The sequence below is a fragment of the Nilaparvata lugens genome, chromosome 5 (genome assembly GCF_014356525.2).
Source record: "Nilaparvata lugens isolate BPH chromosome 5, ASM1435652v1, whole genome shotgun sequence".
Lineage (NCBI taxonomy): Eukaryota > Metazoa > Arthropoda > Insecta > Hemiptera > Delphacidae > Nilaparvata > Nilaparvata lugens.
Window position 1 is genome coordinate 71,505,554 of NC_052508.1, and position 21,773 is coordinate 71,527,326.

At 34.8% G+C, this 21,773-nt stretch overlaps 1 protein-coding gene across 1 annotated transcript in view; it reads right to left on the minus strand.

The window, feature by feature from the left end:
* Positions 1 to 21,773, minus strand: part of LOC111059631 (E3 ubiquitin-protein ligase HECTD1-like) — a 160,680-nt gene that overhangs the window by 117,518 nt on the left and 21,389 nt on the right. The window contains 7 exon segments of the mRNA XM_039429229.1: positions 6,052 to 6,193; positions 9,194 to 9,356; positions 10,791 to 10,973; positions 12,398 to 12,514; positions 16,167 to 16,414; positions 18,619 to 18,677; positions 20,085 to 20,316. Of these exon segments, the coding sequence (XP_039285163.1) occupies positions 6,052 to 6,193; positions 9,194 to 9,356; positions 10,791 to 10,973; positions 12,398 to 12,514; positions 16,167 to 16,414; positions 18,619 to 18,677; positions 20,085 to 20,316 (1,144 nt within the window).

Sequence of the window (21,773 nt, forward strand, 5' to 3'; positions counted from 1 at the left end):
TCTTATCTTCACCTCATTCCTATTCTTAATTTATTCTCAGCATATAATTCACATCATTCTTGGAATGTTATTTGTAATTTCTTGATTCCTCTCTTGTTATTTTCTCGTATTGTAAGTGGTTTCTAGTATAAAGTATAGTCTCTAGTATTCAGTATATTTAGTTTCTCATAACATTTTTTTTCTTCACTAATATGAAATAGATTTTTCCCTGTTTCTTTCTCTCGATTTTCAATTTCTTTGTAAAGTGATTATTCTATTTTTCTGATTAGGGAGCAATTTTTGGGGGTTTCCCGTATGCTCCCATATTGTTGTAAATAAATAAATAAATAACGATTTCAAGAAAAATAAGTTCATTCATTTTCTGAGGCATAAATCTTCAATATTTCAATAAAATAAGATTGTAAAAGAAAAAGATCATTAATTTTCTGAGTCATCAATCTGGTGTTATCTTTAATTTTCTCTAGTCGATATAATAAGATAGAAATTCATTTTGAAACAGCTCATTCCAAAACCTAAATATGGCAATAATGAGACAACTATTTTTGGAGATAAAATTTTATCCAGATGAATTTTTTTTAGTAGATTGAGAACTCAAATATCAACCATGTAAATATTTTTTCCTACAGTTACGTTGAAAAGTGGCCATTGCTGCACTGATTACAGAACGCAAAGAATCACTTTTCCGATCTAGTGCGGGAAAAATTTTTCTGCACTCCAGATTTGCAACATGGCAACGCAAAATACTTAGTAGGTTATATGGAGCAACAGTGCAGCAAAATCAAAATGAAGTTGGTAACAGTGACTGCTGTGGCTGCTATAGTGAGCAGAGCTGCAACGAAGCACAACGCGCTAATTATTATTCATTATATATTATAACCAAGGACAACGAGGACTTTAGGATTTTAGGATTAAGGTTTTTATCAATAATAAAATTACACAGAAAAACATTTGATGCATTTCAGGCAATAATTACCCATAATTACCCACTTTTCATATTCAATGGTAACTGTAGGAAAAACTTAATGTGAAATACGTGCGCAAAGTTCCTCTGCTGCACTCAAGAAACCATTCCGCCCTCGCCTACGGCTCGGGCGTAAACGTTTCTTTCGGTGCAGCAAACTGTCACTTTGCGCACTAGTTGCACAAATAACTATTTTGGATACTTCAACAAATAATATACAGTAGTAACAGAGTAATGAGGGTATGTTGCAAAGGGAATTGGTAGATACAGTGGAATAGACTTTCAATGTTATTTCATTGAAAATCAACAATAAGTGTGAATTAATTTAATATTTAGCTATTCATATATTTATAAAAAAACTTATCTGAGAGCGGAAGTATGCTTTAACTAACTCAGAAAACTGAATTTCTATTCCCGTACTCACAGACAGATAATGTAGTTTCAATTACACATACGAAATGCTATTTTCATTATACATAATTTATTATGTAGAATATTGAATAAATAGTATATTACATGTGGGAGTTACAGACTCATTGTCTCAAATTATCTAGTGGAGAAATAGGTTATTCATATAAAATATTTTTCTTTAGCAAAATACAAATTTACAATTATGATAAAACTTGGTGCAGCTTAAAAAATTAATAATACTGTATGTACATTATTGATAATCCGCATTAAATTGTATTGAACATGATCATTGGATATTGATCAATGTAATATGTATAAATAAGTATATTATCATAGAGAAACAATAGCGTGAATAGATATCCCATGGTATAGAGCATTTATGTCGCAACTTTTACTGTTATCTCAAGCCGATTACTGTCGATTAATGTCTATTTTTACTGTTTTGTTGGGGTGAGAGTGTATGAACGGCACAATTTGAGAGACTACCAGTGTCACACAGCTGCATGGGAAAGAACTACGTGAACTATCGGCCTTGGATAACAGTAAAAGATGCGACATAAACGCCCTATACCATGAGATATCTACTTATGCTATCGTTTCTCTATGATATTATTGGCTTCAAATGGAAAAAAAATAACGTTCAAGTCTGGTTTGAAGTCTCAATATGCAAACCTTTAACATACATACATGTTTTGATGCTTGAAATATTTACAACATGTACAACTCTATTACATGGATAAGATTATTGTTTCCCATTTACAAATTATATGGTTGCAAATATAATAATAACTGTCGATTCAGTATATTATTATAAATATATATTGAAATAAGATATGGATCGATTATTGTAATGGAATTTCTACAAGCAAAAGTGCATTAAAAGTAATTTTTATTAAATGTTAAGAATGTTGAAAATAAAATGGTCGGTTCAATAAAATTAAACAAATCTCTGAGAAGGGAAAGCTCCCATGTGCCCATTTTCCAAATAGAAAATTCATCATTCATGAAGATGAAACGAATAACTATTAAATTCAGAAGTGCTATTTTACGAGATTAATCGATAATAAAATATGACAATTTGGTCTAAACGACAAAAAGTATCATCCAATTAGAGAGAGCTGCAAAATTTGACGTATTTAAAATGTACGAATAGAGTTCAAAATTAAAAAATATGACAATTTGGTCTAAACGACACAAAGTATCATCCAATCAAAGAGGGCTGCAAAATTTGACATATTTAAAATGTACGAATAGAGAGTTCAAAAATTCAAACTAGCTGAAACTTTACACTATTCTCTCTTCATTTTATTTCGTGTTCAATTTTCTAGTTTTTCGAAATTTAATTTAAAAATCTCAAGTCGTTTTACTGCGACTACGCGCCGTTTCGGAAAGCCAATTTTCTGATTCCAGCTGTTTAAAGTCTAGAACCTAGCTAAATCCCGTGCTCGAAAACCGGCCCTTGATGTAGAAATAGATAAAGAAAGTATTGAAGTGATTTCAATGAGTGAACAAAATTCATTAATCATTCTTAGTCTACATTGATGCAAGAACATTATTAGACAAATGCCAAGAAATCAAAAAAGTAAATGCGACACAAATTTCATCACCAGTATTGATTTCCTATTCATCTACAAACTCTTGAATTTTTCGGAGCATTTGAAAGTTGCATTTCAAATTCTAAAACATTCCTTTTTACAACAAAAATGTGTGGACTGCATTTTGCATAGTAAAAGAGTTGAATGTTGATATGCGGTATTTTTCAAAAATAAACATTCATTTACAAACTGTTGAATTTTTCAAAGCATTTGAAAGTTGCATTTCAAATTCTATTCAGTCAATGAGAAAACATTCCTTTTTACAACAAAAATGTGTGGACTGCATTTTGCATAGTAAAAGAGTTGAATGTTGATATGCGGTATTTTTCAAAAATAAACATTGCAACAAGACTGTTACCGTGCTGTAGACTGGGAGATGGGAGTTTTCCCATGATTATTTCTAGGTTATTTTCACACACGGTTATTGTGAAGTCAACCATCATAACACAGTTCAAAAAATTACCGCTCTACAGATAATAAACTTGTCTGAATTTTCACATCGTGAGACGATGTTGCGTCCAGCTTTAGAGAGCCAATAGCTCTTATGTTCTAAGCTCAGTCTGGAAGGTATAGCCGGCCAGCTGTAAGTTATCTGCAAGAACGAGATAATTAGCCAACCCCTTCAATTATCAAGATAAAAAATATAAAGTACATCCAATATTTACAGGATCCAGGTTGGTTGAAGGGATAAGAGTGAGCATGGCCAGTTCCACTTGAACAGAGAATGGATAAGGAAAATGAGTTGGGGTTATTTAATTATTGGCTCTGTAATTGCAAAGATTAAATTCTTCTTGTAATATGTTTCAAGAAATCAATTATAATTTATAACAATGAACTCTTGCATCAGTAATACTTTAACATCAGTTTTACATCAGTCATATTTTAAATCAGTTTTATCTCCGCCTATTAAAGAGTATTTTAATTCACTTCATACTTTATCGATAAAAGTTAGTCAAGTCATGAGAACTCATGAGTACATACTATCATAGAGAAACAATAGCATAAGTAGATATCCCATGGTATAGGGCGTTTATGTCGCAACTTTTACTCTTATCTCAAACCGATTACTGTCGATTATTGTCTATTTTTTACTGTTTTTGACCGGGTATGAACGGCACAATATGAGAGACTACCAGCGTCATAAAGCTTCACAGGAAAGAACTACGTGGACTATCAGCTTGAGATAACAGTAAGAGTTGCAAAATAAACGCCCTATACCATTAGATATCTACTTACGCTATTTTTTCTCTATGCTATTACGGACTATGTGTAACCGGAAAGGAATAGCACAAGGTTACCTTCTTTTTTCTCTCCCTATCATTTTGATGATGTACTTATTGTATCAATCAATGAAGAATAAAGAATTGAATGACTATTACGGAACTTCTAGATATAACAAAATAAATTCAAATCAAGGAGTGTATGAACGGCACAATATGAGAGACTACCAGCGTCATAAAGCTTCACAGGAAAGAACTACGTGGACTATAGGCTTGAGATAACAGTAAGAGTTGCAAAATAAACGCCCTATACCATGGGATATCTACTTAAGCTATTGTTTCTCTATGATAGCATGTACATGATCTCGAGTACATACTATGCGTAGGCTTAATTAGTCCAGTTTAAGTAGAAATGTTTCCGGGTTAGAGAAAAACATTGAAGAATAAAAATGTACGACACATGATTTTGGTTAATTTTATTAGATACTTATCGAGATCGTTTAAGTTGAGCAGGAGATAACACAAAATGTGAGTAGAGTATCAGAATTTTATAGATTTGAAGTCAATTTCCCTAATTTCAAAAATATTATAAACTAGCCGTCAGGCTCGCTTCGCTCGCCATATCCGTCTAGCCAGGGGGCTCCGCCCCCTGGACCCCCGACTAGATTGTCCAAGAATGAGATCAGCAGGCTCGCTTCGCTCGCCTGCATTTTTCATTTGAGCATTTTTATCATATGTTAGGACGATCCAGTCGGTGATCCAGACTAAACGTCTGGCTAAACGGATATGGCGAGCGAAGCGAGCCGGACGGCTACTAATATAATATTCCCAGGGATAGCTCTGATTGAAGTAGCAGTGCCCAATCAATTTTTCCGCGATAAATGCATTTCAGTCTTCAACTTGGTGCCATCCTAACAAAGTCAACTCAACTTAATGCCAACCTGACAAAATTATTAATTTAGTTACCAGTTAACAACTGTTTCGAAGAGTTACTCTCTCTAGATTATAGTTCTATATTAACATATGGTATGGACATTTTTCAATTATAATTAAGAGAATAAGAAGAATATACATGCTAAAAGACGAAATTTAAACCCTTAAAAACCACCCTTAGAGTTAAAATATTGCCAAAAGATTTCTTAGTGCGCCTCTAAAGGGCCAACTGAACATATCTACCAAATTTGAATGTTTTTGGTCCGGTAGATTTTTAGTTCTGCGAGTGAGTGAGTGAGTCAGTCAGTCAGTCAGTCTAGTGAGTGAGTGTCATTTCGCTTTTATATATAATTATAGATTAGAGTCTGTTCATCACAGACAGGTACAGTACAGAACAAAACATGAAAAAATATTATTGGTTTAAGATTGACTTGACGACCAATGTTGGGGATCAATATTTTAAAATATATTTCAAGCTTGTAATTTAGTTCCTGAATTATTATTCATCGATATTGTAATGAATGCTATTTGGGCTTTGCCTGTGGCACTCACCCATGCAACTTAAAAAAAAGTTAAAATAGAAAAACTGAACAGGACATGGAAGATGGAAGCGAGAGGATAAAGGAACATATATTATTCAACTTGAATTACAAATATTATTATAAATTCGGCGTTATCTGTTATTCAACAAATATAGGCTCTAATGGAATATGGGCACATGCTGACACAGAAATCAATATAAATTAATAAATCAAGATATTATAATAAAAAGGATCTAGACCTTCTTGTAGTGGCTTCAAGCTGAATTATTATTCCGACCAATTTAAAAGTAAAATAAACATTATTTCACCGATGAAATTCGATAGAATTAATCGAGAAAGTGAAATTTTATGAATAGATCGATAAATTAAATTGGTTAGTTGAGACTCACCTCATTGTCTAGAACTGTAGCTATGACTTCAACAAGAGTTGTTCCTAGATTGAAAACTGCCGGCTCTGAGGTGCATTCCTCAACTAGTATTGATGGCTGAATGTAGTGCACCATTTTCTTAATGAGGCTGAGACTTGCTTTCCTGAAGAAAAAGAGGGAAAAGTCAAAAATAGAATTAAATTAATCACTGTGTTGCATATCCATAATTTTTCGTCACTGCTATCAGTAAGTGCATTATTCACTTCATAGGTGTTAAGGTTAACACTAGTTAGGGATTAGTGAGAATGGGTTAGGGAGAAGTTAGTTGAAGTTTAGGGCCGTTTCCGAGCTCGGGATTTAGCTAAGTTCTATACTTTAAACAGCTGGAGTCAGAAAATTATTGACTTTCTGAAACGGGGCGTAGTCGCAGTTTCTGTAATAATATTAATTTTCAGTTGCACAAACGTCTTAACTATTTGTGAATAAAAAGACTAAGGCCGGTTTCCGAGCTCGAGATTTAGCTAAGTTTTATACTTTATACAGCTGGAGTCAGAAAATTAGCTTTCCAAAACGGGGCGTAGTCGCAGTTTTTATAACAGTAGTCGCAGTTTTTATTTTCTCATTTCTATAATTGAAAACGTTTTTCCTTGACGAAATGAAACATTCCTAAATAATTCAAAATAGCTGAAACTTTACATTATTTTCTCTTTATTTTATTTTGTGTTCAATTTTCTAGTTTTTCGAAATTTAATTTAAAAATCGTTATTCGTTTTACTGAGACTACACCCCGTTTCGGAAAGCCAATTTTCTGACTCCTGCGTTTTAAAGTATAGAACTTAGCTAAATCCCGAGCTCAGAATCCGGACCCAATAATTTAATCGAGCACTACAATGGTGACATTCAGGATCAGGATCTCTATTAATCAAGAATCAACCCATGTAAGCAGCTTTAGTACATCAAAGTTTCACTTCGTCAAGATCCTGTTGCTTTCAGAAAGTTCAGTGGATACAGTATCATATTAAATTCAATTCTAAAATTATCAAAAAATGTCTTATAACAGCATATTGCCATTTGGAAGAAAAAACTTACCCCCACACGGTGGATAGCTCGGGATTTAGCTAAGTTCTATACTTTAAACAGCTGGAGTCAGAAAATTGGCTTCCCAAAACGGGGCGTAGTCGCAGTCCACGTTCAAAATAAATTTCGAAAAACTAGAGAATTTAACACAAAATGAAATAAAGAAAAATAGTGTAAAGTTTCAGCTATTATGAATTATTTAGGAATGTATAATTTCGTCAAGGAAAACAGTTTCCAATTATAGAAATGATAAAACAAGGATTATCAAATAACTGCGACTACGCCCCGTTTCGGAAAGCCAATTTTCTGACTCCAGCTGTTCAAAGTATAGAACTTGGCTTAATCCCGAGTTCGGGAACCGGCCCTAAACTTTAACTAGCTTCTCCCTAACCCATTTTCACTAATCCCTAACTAGTGTGTAACGGTGTAGCTGACTGTGTATCAGCCTGCAACGTAAACTTGATGGCGTGAAACTTGACGAGCTGAATGGCTCATTTGTTTCAGTCGCTCAAGAATACAGAGTGACACAGAATAACGGGAACTTTTAAAAACGCCATAAAACATTAATGGGAAGGGCAAAATGATTCTATTCAAACTAATTTAAAGCTCAAGCCTTCCATTTGAGGATTATTACTAACTTCTACCATTTTTTGACAATTACTTCTTCAAGATGGCTTCCTCCTGCACGAATACACTCTTGAAATCTGTGTTGAGATTCCTGAACGATTACTGCAACATTTCAGCTGGAATTTTGTTAATTTCATTTTGAATTGTCTGTTATGATTGAACCACAGTTATTGGTCAAGTTGTGAAAACGTTTGATTTGAGATAGCTCCACAAACAGAAAATCGCAGGTGGACAGATCATGGGACCAGGAAACGCAGATGTTGTAGCGATCAATGAGGAATCGTCAACACATATTTCAAGAGTGTATTCGTTCAGGAGGAAGCCATCTCAAAGAAGAAATTGACAAAAAGTGATAGATGTGTTTAATAATTCTCAAATGGCAAGTCTTGAACTTTACATTAGTTTGAATAAATCATTTTTGCCCTTCCCACTAATGTTTTATGGCGTTTTTTAGTGGTGTGGTGAAAAATAACGTTCGCAATTCCAACGCTTCAAGTTCTAGACTTGGTGGACGAACTTAGAAACTGCCATCTCGAGCCGGCAAACACATATTGAGCTCGTTCTGGGAACACGAACCGCGGTAAATTGTTCTAGTTGCAGTGGTAAATTGTTCAATGTCACGTGACTGGTGTAAAACTACTTCTTGTTCCCATGGAACGCCACTTCAAAATCTTTGGTTGAAGCTATTGGCACGCACTTAGAAAATTTATTTCCACCAAAGTGTGTAGTTTTCTAGCTGCGTAAATGAACAAAGACTGCTTTACGGTCACAGGTTCAAATTCGTACGGTTCTTATTAGGTATTTTCTTCTCGAACATAGCTGTAATTGGATTTTCACAATTCATGCTGGTATCAAAACTTACCGTCCAGATAAGTGTGCATTTATTTATTTACTTCCACTTCATTACTCTCAAATATTCTATAGAATATATAAAACTGTAGAATTTGACAATATATGAGTGTTTTGATTTCATTCTATTGAGAAGAAAAAAATCATTCAACGAATGGTTATCGAACATCATTTTGTTGGTTATAGCAAATTCGTATGGCTTTTGTTGGTGGGGAGTCCCTTGCGGGAAGGTCCCACCGCCTGAATATATAATTTAAGCCGTCAATGGGCCTTACGACTTCAGCCGGGACCGACAAATTAACGTGCCCATCCGATAACACCTGGTTATAATATCCTGTAACTTTGCTATGGTCGACAAGCAAGCCATCAGCGCATGCGCTGACGGTCCATCTTATCGACCAATGACAGCTCTTCGATTGTGGTACAATCTGTGGCACCGCGGTCCAAGTGCGAGGCAGGAATAATTTTCCGGTAACTAGATTTTGGAACATTTACTATCAAAATTGTTCCCATTGGACGCGGAACTTTTTACCGCATGGAACAATATTTACCATGTCCCAGAACGTCCACATTTTCCGGCCTAGGTGCGACATATACACAATTTGCTTACCTGACAGAAGCGAGCATTGTCGATTGGAATGTATTGCAGAATACGGGCAGCAGTCGCCTGAGGTAAACTGGAGCCATCTCTGGATCTCCCTTTGGTTCCCACGACTCTTCCGGTTCTATTTGCTCACATTTCTTGTCTTTGTCAGCAGGTATCATCCATTCGCCTGCAAAAATACATTCCACAATATAATACAGAATTTCAACTATCTACATAATACACATGGTGAAATGGATCCATCACCAAGAGTAGTCAAATATAACAAAATACGACTGCTCGGATTAAAATAAAAACATTTTTTCCTTAAAAAGAATTATATAACATTCAATAACACCCCTTCCAAATCAATCAATAAATAAAACAATTTTCAATATTAAACGACTTAAGAGACGAGATTGAATTAAGACATATCCTACACATCAACTTATACAGAGTGATTTAGTCTCTAGTCCCTATTTCAAGTGTCTGGTAATTAATTTCTCATGAGGGAAAATTATGTTTTGTCGCACGAAGTTGGTAGCCCTACTCAATCTCTATAAACACAGCAGTGCGAGTTATTATCCTTGAGCAGTGTAACGTTTGGTGTAGATTCTAGTCGTCTTATGGACAGAATGTCTTTTAATGCATCAAGAAAATACATTTTTCAATGAATAAATAATAAATATTGGTAACTGAGATTGAATATTTAGTTAATTATATTTCTACATTGTTAAAAAAACGATTTGTCTTTCGGAGCTAAGAGAGGATAGCGTTATCTGCTTTGTCGAATGACAGACAAGGTTAGCAACACCAATGTTAATCAAATACTACCATTATAACGTGGACCTCAATATATTTCACCTGGTGACTAGGATGAAAGCTACGAGTTTTAGTTTATTTTTCGTTCAACTTACGTTTTAGTCTTCATTGAGGTTTTAAAGGCTTTACTATTGTATAGATTGAATAAAAGTACAGTAAGCGTCCTGTAGCTTTGCCTCGGTGACTTTGAAGCGGTAAACAGACAAGGTATGGTTGGCGAGGTAATATTCACGGCTTTGCAAAAAGTCCTGCGCTCCTATCACACAAAGTAATGATCGGAAAAAAATGATTTCCTGAGAAAACTTTTTCATTTTGATAGCTTGATGATATATAAATCGAAAAACTTTGGAAAATATCACCAGTAGAAAGTTCATTTTTAGCCTTTGCACAGCCTTAAAATCCTGCAATCTCGATCCTGTAGCTTTGGCGGAGGGTCACTAAACTACAATACTACCCGTTCAGAAACATGGAACATTTTTGAAAATGCATCTTTCCATAAGCAACAGATGCTCTTTTGTATCTTCTCGAATGCAACGTGTTGCATCCGAAAAGATACACGAGGAGCTTCAACGTATCTTTCCATAAGCAACAGATGCTCTTTTTTATCTTCTCAAAAGCAACGTGTTGCATCCGAAAAGATACACGAGGAGCTTTAATGTATCTTTCAATAAGCAACAGATGCTCTTTTGTATCTTCTCAAAAGCAACGTGTTGCATCCGAAAAGATACACGAGGATAGATACACAGATAGAAAAGATACACAGCCTTAAGCAGTAGGTGGAGGTAAAAGTGTTCTAGTTCACCTGGAGACTGCAGGATGGAAGCGACTTCACGATGGCCCTCGTCGACGCGTTCCCTGGCCTTGTCTAGCGGCGTCTTTCCGTCCTCGTCACGCAGATCCGGGTTGGCGCCGTGACGCAACAGCACTTTGGCGATGGCCGGGCGGCCGAAGCAGGCGGCATAGTGGAGCGACGACGAACGCTGGCCTAAATCACACAGTCAGTCAAGTGAGTACAAAATTTTTAAAATTTTTAATGTATGAATTCTGGGCTACTTTCATGTATTTATAAAATAGAATTATATTCCCTTTTAAAATTAATAAAATATTAAAAAACAAGAATACAAATTGTAATGTAACTACTAGTATCTACTAGTTAATATTTTATTAATTTTAAAGGGTACTATAATTCTATTTTATAAAGTGAGTACAAATAAATAAATATAATTCTATCTCCATCAAATTCATTAAACACAGACAACGTCAAGATCATACAGCTAATAATATAACACATAACACAATTCAGAGTTGAAAATGATATTTAATGTCAATCAATATTCTCCATTTATTCTTCATTCTTTATTTATTCATACAATGAGTACATCATCAGAATGTTAGGGGGAGAAAAAGTGAGGTAGCCTTGTGCTATTCCTCTCCCAAATTTAGATATTCAAAATGTTATGTTAATAACATTCTAAGTAATAATCAAATATAACATTCAATCAAAATTTGTCATAGATTATATAGGTCGACTCTGAAGTCAAAGTTGAATGAAAAACAGACCAATAATTGATAGTAATCACAATCCGCATAACCTACCAGGGCCGAGCTCAAATTTCTACTCATTATTATTTATTGATTCATACAATAAGTTCATCATCAAAATGATAGGGAGGAAAATATAAGGTAACCTTGTGCTATTCCACACCCAAATTTAGATAAGGTTTCACATAGTCCGAAATAGGTTAAGTCTTCCAGTTGTTCACTTCACAATACATATCGAGACTGTTCTCTTTTTATTCTTGATTCATACAATAAGTAGGCTACATCATACAAATGATTTGGAGAGAAAAAAATGAGGTAACCTTGTGCTATTCCTCTCCAAGTTTAGATAAGGTTACACATAGTCCGAAATAGATTGAGTCTTGTAGTTGTTTACTTCACAACATTTTCAGTCCTTAATTATTTCCACAAAGTAGATTTTTAAATTTGGATGAATAGAATAGAATGTCTGATTCGATACTCGATATTCGACAGATTTGAATGGTTTGGGATATGTGAAAGTGTTAGCAACTTGCCTTTATATATAAGGTAACCTTGTGCTATTCCTCTCCAAATTTAGATAAGGTTAAACACAGTCCGAAATATATTGAGTCTTGTAGTTGTTTACTTCACAACATTTTCAGTCCTTAATTATTTTCAGAAAGTAGATTTTTAAATTTGGATGAATGGAATAGAATCGCTGATTCGATACTCGATATTCGACAGATTTGAAACGTTTGGGATATGTTAGATCCCAAGCGATTATGACTTGTATAATATTAGTATAGTTTTGACTTTGTCTATTGCCAATGTTGCTTAATGACAATAAAAATTTATTTATTTATTTATGTGAAAGTGTTTGGAACTTGCCTTTATTGACGTCGGCACCTCGATCACACAAAAACTCGACCATTTCCTGAGTTCCAAAAGCAGACGCCCAGTTGAGCAGAGTCTGGCCAACGTCGTCCATGAAGTTCACCTCAATGCCTGCAAAAACAAAACACAATTTAGCTACAACTCATCATGAAATAAATAAAATAAATCTCAACATAAATTCAGATTGATGATTTGTTGTATAAATTGAAATGGACATAACCTGCATAATATTTGGACAATTTAAGACCAATTTAGGACAATTAAGCTGTAATAATCACGTCAATCTGTGATAAATTGTGTACTGGTATTAATTGACCGAGCGAAGTAAGGTCTAAGATTCAAGTCGACGGTTTGGCATTTCTCTTAATGTTTAAATGTTTATATGTTGCGTATTTACGGCGAAACGCGGTAATAGATTTTCAGGAAATTTGACAGGTATGTTCCTATTTTAATTGCGCGTCGACGTATATACAAGGTTTTTGGAAATTTTACATTTCAAGGATAATATAAGAGGAAAAAGGAGCCTCCTTCATACGCCAATATAAGAGTAAAAATCAGACTATAGAATTATTCATCATAAATCAGCTGACAAGTGATTAGACAGATGTGTGGAGAAGCCAGTCTATTGCTGTATTTCCATAAGGTCTATAGTTTCAACCAGGTACTTGTGGATGAGAACACTGCGTGAGGTTTACTGTTCACAGAGCTACTAGTACAGTATTTTGGAGTTGAAGTTTAGTTGATTGGTACCAACTGTAGATAATGATTGCTTAGAAGACAGACACAAATAATTATCACCTCCCCTATCATTGAGAAACTGGAAAATGTTGGAAAAAATTATTCACCTCACGAAAGAGAGTTGTTCATATTGCATTCATTAATTACAGAATAGTTTACTTTTTTTAAATTTAGCTTATCTTATATTCATCCTAAAATGGAAGATGGAAAGAATATAGAATTCTGTGTGATTATCGCAAATTTCCCGGACCATCTATTGACAATCAACAACTATGAACGCATTAAATTAATCTTTGAAACACTGATTTAACTGATAAATATTACTACCAATTGATTGAGAAGAATATCTTTTCGGAATAATAAATGCTGCATGACTAAGCACATAGGAAGTCCGTATTGAGACGTAAATGAAAATATTGATTGGCAGATAGATTTAATGATTCCCAGAATAAAGTTAAGTGTGACATGAGATACATTGGACAATTTGGATTTTAAGGATGATTATGAATGTAGCTGCGGGGGTACCACAGGGCTCAGTTTTGGGGCCTTTTCTGTTTCTTGTCTTCGTAAACGACTTCAGCTATAATGTTCCATATTTAAGTGTATTATATGCTGATGACACGACTATTGTTGCTACAGACCCATTGATAGAAAGAGTACAGAATAAACTTGACAAAGACAAGCTGAGTAATGGCCTGATTAAACCGGTCAAACTTCTTGGACTTTATATGGACTACAGGCTGAACTGGGACACACATATTGAGCACCTTTCAAAAAAATTATCTCGAATAGTCTATTTATTGAGAAAACTGAGAGGTTGCGTGAATTTGGATACACTCATATTGACCTATTTTGGGCTTTTCCACTCACATTTGAGTTATGGTGTGCGTCTATGGGGTAATTCCGTTCATGCTAAAACAGTGTTCCTATGGCAAAAAAAGGCTCTTAGAGCTATCCTAGGACTAACACAGCGAGATTCATGCAGGCCACATTTTCCTAATTTGGTATACTAACCCTTCCATCTCTCTTCATTTATTCCAATTTAATTTACGTCAAGGAAAACTCAGAAAAATTTTCTATTCATGAAAACTTCTATGCATATAATACCAGGAACAGTAGAAACAATGGGCCATATGAATAAAGTTGAGCATTTGCTTATACTTCTAAAATATGGAGCATTTGCTTCATTTTCTGAATAAACGTGAGCAAAACCTTTTGCTCATGCACATCAAAAAAATAGTTTGAGCATTTGCTCAAAAGTAAAAGCTTTTGCTCAAAATTGTATGAATAAACTAGAGCATTTGCTCAAATTTTGAAGCAAATGCTTCAAAAAAGGTGAGTCTAGTCTAGAGCAGCTATCACCTTTTGCTCATAGTAAAATGGCTCAACTAAGTCGTATGAGTAAGAGGAAACTATACCAGATACGATCACAACCAAGAACTATAAAACTCTTTTTAGATTCAACACTGATATATATATTATATCACCATTATTCCTACAAAAGAATAAATACAAAAGATTGCCCTGATATAAAGACAAAATACAAAATAGGAAATAGGCATTTTTAAGAAGATGAGAGTGTAGACGATTATAAGAAGGCTATTGATATTATAAGAATAAGCTGAAGATTATTATAGAGATTACATTTTTTCACGCTATTATTTCAAAATCCTAAACTCAACTAACCTAAAACTCTATTCAATAGAAAACAGAGCAGACGACGCAAACACAAGCGATGCCCCCTTCTTGCATATTTAGCGCTTCCGTGAGCTATAAAAGCAAAGTAAGGCTACAAAAGCGAATCAGCTGATGAAAAATTTTTAAAATACGTGAGCATTTGCTCCAGAGTTCAGGAGCATAAGGTAAGAGTATAAGGTAAAGCTTATTCATATAAAAATGAGCAAATGCTTTTGCTTCTACCTTTTGCTCATGAGCAAATCCTTATGCTCCATGCTCTTGCTCATGAGCATTTGCTCTGGTTTTATTTATATGGGCCATTGTAGCACCACAAATAAGGCTCACTAAAACTATGAGAAGCCATACTTTCCAACAGTGTATATTGTATAATAAACTGCCTCAAAAAAACCAGGAATCTGCCTCCAAACAAATTTAAGAAAGTTACATACAGTTATCTGAAAAATAATGCCTTTTACTCACTTGAGGAATAGGCTACCTGAATACCTGAATTGAATGTAATATTTATGATATTATATATTATGATAATATATAGATATGCTATCTACTTCATCTAGAATAACAGTAGCAAATTCTCTACCTGCACGGATACCCAAGCCCAAAAAAGTGTCTTTGAGATAATCAAATTGAAAATTACCTATACTACCGTATAAAACATTTGCTTTATAACATTCCTTATTTTCATCAGTATTATTATGGGCAACGCTTATACCAAAAGCGTTGTAGAAATTTTCTTTCTGTTCTACCCCCCTCTCCTGCAAGAACATGGTTGCTGGTAATAATATCTACAGTTTCTCCTTGAAGTACTTTAATAACTGCCAATAATGATACTATAGTAGTTTTACCTTCACCTGTATGAATTTGACATAATTTCCCTTGGTTATTTTTTTATCTGGTTATATGCTTTATCAGGTATCGATTTTCTGTTCAATTGTGTGTAGCCTACTTTTAAAATGTATATATTATGATTGCCTAATGCTATAATTGTAGCCTGATGGTTAATAAAACGAATCTTGAATCTTGACTTTTTGGCGGGACGAAGTTCGCCGGGTAAGCTAGTACTATAATTATAAATAAATGTCTCGGTCGACATTAATACACTTGTAAGCCAAGGGTAGCTATCAAATACAATGAAAATAATTATTAATGTTGAATGCATTAATATAGGCGACATAGGCCTCACAGAGCATATGGACCTGGGGATATATATATTTTTCATAACGTGGGAAACGTGGCCGGCCATCCCATGGAAGTTCGCTATCTACCAATAATACTTTCGAGTACTTTAGTACTATGATTTGTAGTAAAGTACAATAGTACTCATACTGACCTCCAGTATCAATAGCCTCTATAAGCGCATCAGTGTCCTTGCTACGGATACAGTCAATCAGCTGTCGATGCGACTTCTCGCCGGCCGAGTCCATGCGTCGCAACCTGGGGGGCAGTTGACCGCCCCCAACGCCTCCTCCGCACCCCGCCCCCACAGTGCTGCCGGCGCCGCCCCTTGCCAGCGCCTTCCTGCCCTCGAACAGCAACACTAGCAACAGGTCTACCAGTCGCATCGTGTCCAGGCAACATCTGCGCAACCAAACATAATTTACAAAACTCAAATTTTTCATTTGCCATGAGTATAATTATTATTGTGAAGAATTATACAAAGTATTATATACATTTCAAACTTTATTGGCCGAGCGAAGTGAGGTCTAAGATTCAAGTCGACGGTTTGGCATTTCTCTTAATATATATAATTATTATTTAACGAAAATCCTAATAAATTCTGTAAATCACCCCGAAGACTTCTGCTACTGCAGACATTGACAACAGGGTTAACAGCTAGATGGAAATTCGATGAGAACTACTATCCAAATATTAGTTGCCAGCCCGGGAATCGAACCCGGTACCTCCCAATGCTAGTCAGGAATGCTTGGAATTGAAGTCAGAGCCAAAAGTAAAATATATGTCATAATATATAGATTAATTTAAAATCTTAGTATCACAATAATAATATATTCAAATTTAATTTATATAAGAGTTACTGTTGGCCTACAAGAAATACGATTAGAAGCAATGGGCCATATTTATGAATAAAACCAGAGCATATGCTCATGAGATGAGCATGAAGCATGAGGTTCTGGTCATGAGCATTAGATAGAAGCATAAGCTTTTGCTCTTTTTTATATGAATAAGCTTTACCTTATACTCTTACCTTATGCTCCTGAACTCTGGAGCAAATGCTCACGTATTTCAAAGATTTTTCATCAGCTGATTCGCCTTTGTGGCCTTACTTTGTTTTTATAGCTCACGTAAGCGCTAAATATGTAAGTATAGACACCGCTTGTGTTTGGTCGACTGCTCTGTTATCTCTATCCATGAATCAAGTTTTAGGTTGGTTGAGTTCTGAATTTTGAAATAATAGCGTGATAGCGTGAAAAAATGTCAACTATATAATAATCTTCAGCATAATCTTATAATCTCAATAGCCTTCTTATAATAGTCTACACTCTCATCTTCTTAAATGCCTATTTCCTATTCCGTGATGGCTATCTTTAAATCGGATAGGTATATTTGTATTTATTCTTTTGTAGGAATAATGGTGATATTATATGATGGTTGAATCTAAAAAGAGTTTTATAGTTCTCAACTATTGGTTGTGATCGTATCTGGTATAGTTTCCTCTTACTCACACGAATTAGTTGAGCCATTTTACTATGAGCAAAAGGTGAAAAGCTGCTCCAGACTAAACTCACCTTTTTTGTAGCATTTGCTTCAAAAGTTGAGCATATACTCTAGTTTATTCATACAATTTTGAGCATAAGCTTTTACTTTTGAGCAAATGCTTAAATTTATTTTTTTGTTGAGCATGAGCAAAAGGTTTTGCTCACGTTTATTCATAGAAAATGAAGCATATGCTCCATATTTCAGAAGTATAAGCAAATGATCAGCTTTATTCAAGTGGCCCAATATGTGTAATAAGTGACAACAATGCAGTCAATCGCAAGGCTATGTCGTCATTATTCAGCAATCCTCTAATTTAAACATATGAATATTGAAATTACAATCAGAAAGAAAAAACCTTTGCCCAATGGTTGCGAACAAGATGATTATGCTATATATTAAAATTGAGGAATCTTCAACCATAAAGAAAATATAGCGTAAGAAGATAGCCTATGGAATGGTGCATTTATGTTCCAAATCTCAAGCCATTTTTTTTTTGTCAACTCAAGCTAATTACTGTCGACTACAGTGATTCCTGTATGATCAAATTAAATAAATCTTTATTCACAAACATACAAACAAGACAAAAATATATAACTGCATGAATAAATTATAAATAATGTGAATACTCCCCAGAAAGACACATTTTGGGAGTGGGGAATGAGTTCATTAAATTACATAGTCCCGATTGCACAAAAGCCGGTTAAATTTTAACTGTGATTAATTCCATGAGAACCAATCAGAGAAGGCCTTATTGATAAGACGGCTTCTCTGATTGATTCTCGTGGAATTAATCACGGTTAAAATTTAACCGGCTGTTGTTCAACCGGCACCTTGTATTGCAGATTAAAACCATGATAAACCATTAGAGTGACTACAGTAATTGAAAACCTTGTACAGTAACTACGGTTACTAACATTGTTCATAGTTGCACACACATGTAAGAAGTTTAAATTCACTAGTTAATAATTTACATGATATCAATTAAAAGAAATTTATTTTGAATCATTAATAGTTTTTTATGATGACTTGATAATCATAATCGTTTGATAGTTGGAAAAACTCACCTTTCATCGCCTTTCAAAGCTTTGTCTATGGCTTCTGGTAATTCTGATCGTAATAGGTCCTGCAAAACACAAATACAATTCATAAAATTGTAGGCTAAGATGAAATAACATAATTCAAACACAGACACTATATAGGAACCGGTGTGGTAATACTGTACATCCAAATTATAGTTTTGCAAAAGTATGGCAAATATGAACTACATTAGTTTGACGAGCACATGGACAGTAATCAACTAAAAAAAGATCTACCTATACCATAGAAATACCAAAGAAATCTACCTATACCATAGGATATATTCTTATGCTATCTTTTCTCTATGATCTCACCAACTTGAACCTGTTACATACACAACGATTTCTGGACGTACGATTTTTGCCGTCCATATCAATTATATCAGATTGAATGGAACTTGACAAACATATGATCACATCATGCTGACTTTTCTATGTGGTAGTGTCTTGTTCACTTTTAACTTGACATTCTATATTTTTACTTTCCTTGCCCTATCACCCATAGGTAAGGAAAGTATTGCTTTCAGAAAAAAATTGAGGTACCCCAATTTCCAAATTTCTATACGTTTTAAAATTCCCTGAGTCCAAAAAAGTGCGTTTTGGGTATTGGTCTGTATATATATATATATATATATATATATATATAATATATATATATATATAATATATATATATATATATATGTGTGTGTGTGTGTGTGTGTGGTGTGTGTGTGTGTGTGTGTGTGTGTGTGTGTGTATGAGTGTATGTATGTCTGTGTACACGATACCTCATTTCGCAATTAACGGAATGACTTGAAATTTGGAACTTAAGGTCCTTACACTATAAGGATCCGAAACGAACAATTTCAATCAAATACGATTCAAGATCGCGGCTGAAATGGCGAAAATGATGTCAAGAACAGGGGTTTTCGCGATTTTCTCAAAAACGGCTCCAACGATTTCGATCAAATTTATACCTAAAATAGTCGTTGCTAAGCTCTATCAACTGCCACAAGTCCCATATCTGTAAAAATTTCAGGAGCTCCGCCTCATCTATTAAAAGTTTGATTTTAGATTTCCAATTATCAGGCTTCACATACAATTTAAACGAGAAATTTTAAGTGGAAAGATTGAGCATGAAAATCTCTACAATTAATGTGCAGTAACATTTTCACCTAAAATTAAAAATAAGCTCGAAGTTCGAGAGAATGTGATTATTCAAATGCAAAATTAATGAGAGAGGCAACTCATGATTCTATTAAATCATTCACTGGAAGAGATAGCAGAATATTGATCTCGTCAGCTGGTTGATTTTAAATTATATTTCCAAAAACTCGACTCTTACGCTGGAGAAACACGAGGCGTTTTTGTCGAAACTTTCATGACGGCAAGAAAATTTGTGTTGTGTGAGTTTGCCACACCAGATGTTTATGAATATTTAGTATGGATTTCGAGTTAATGATTGCAACTGACGTGTGTGATAGTAGGCGACCCGCGACACAGCGCCGACAGGAGACTGATGATGGTGGAGACAGAGGCGGGCGACTTGGTCTCCGCACCTGGCGCCGAGGAGCTGGTGTTGGGACAGGGCGTGGTCGCCGCTGTGGTGCCGGCGGGACCGGCAGCGTTAGACAGCCGAGTCAGCAGTTCGCCCACCAGACCGTGTTCCGCCAATGGTGCCGGATCAACTCCTCGTCTAGTAAACCTGAAACAAATACGTCATTCAATTCAACAGTTTCATTGAGTAACAGTGAAATTTATACTATCAACTACTATATTATAAATTTATACTATCAACTAGCCGTCAGGCTCGCTTCGCTCGCCATATCCGTCTGGGAAGGGGGCTCCGCCCCCTGGACCGCCCCGACTGGATCGTCCAAAAATGAGATCGGCGGGCTCGCTTCGCTCGCCAAAAACGCATATTTTGGGCGTATCTTTGGCGTTATTTCAAATTCCTTCTAACACAACATTATTACACCCTAGCTTAGCTTCTGTACTAATTTTTGAACAATTTCTGTTCATTTGTTCTAGATAAATCTGAGAGAAAGCAAAAGAACGCTGGAAAACGCTAATTTTGGGCGTATCTTTGACGTTATTGCAAATTCCTGTTCATTTGTTCTTGATAAAGCTGAGAAAACGCTAAAAAAAAGCTGAAAAAAAGGCAGATTGTGGGCGTATCTTTGGAAATTTTTCCAAATCCGTTCTTAGTGCGCCTCTAAAGGGCCAACTGAACATACCTACCAAATTTGAACGTTTTTGGTCCGGTAGGTTTTTAGTTCTGCGAGTGGGTGAGTCAGTCAGTCAGTGAGTGCCATTTCGCTTTTATATATATACTGGATGGGAATAAATGTGTATAAAAGATGAATAGTATACCAGTTGTAACATATTTAAATCTGGGTAGATGAAAAGCCCTAACAGAAATAGTAATAGGTCTAAAAATAAAGTAATTGGCTAATATCGCCAAGCAGATAATAAACAAGATTAGATAGCATCAGCTTGTTCTGGCTAAATGGTACAAGAACTAAAAAGGATTTGAAGGAAGTTTATTGCTCATAAATAGATTATTATGTAAAATATTTGAAGATTGAGGTTATGTAGAAGTATTCACGGATCGGTGACCTAGAGATCGATCAAACCGAAGAACGTAGAATCTGACCAAAACCCTTGGCAGAGCTTTATTGCATTTGGATGGTGTGCAATGTGAAAAAACACCCGTCCACGTGGCTAATTATTAGTTAGCATGGAATTAATATTAATATATAGAATATTAACTAGCATGCAAAGAGCATAAATAAAAAACCAAATAAAAATAATTTAATGTATTCAGGAAATAAGAGTTACCAGGCGCATGAATACCTAATAAAATTTGCATGCACCAATAGTAAAACGGCAGTTAATAGGCGGCAACTGTAGGCCAATTCAAAAATATTTATATATATTTATATAAATGTACTAGTTTTGTGTAAAAATTTGTGTAATCTATGTTATCAATATGGCTCGAATGCAAAGAAATTATTAATCATATAATCTAAGCAATATTTTGGCATTTTTTGTAAGATCTATTTGAATTTAATGGCGGAAGATTGAGATATTTAAATTTTATGCTAATTTGAAAGTCGGAAAGAGGATCTGTAAAACTTGAGAAGGAAGAACCAGCACTCG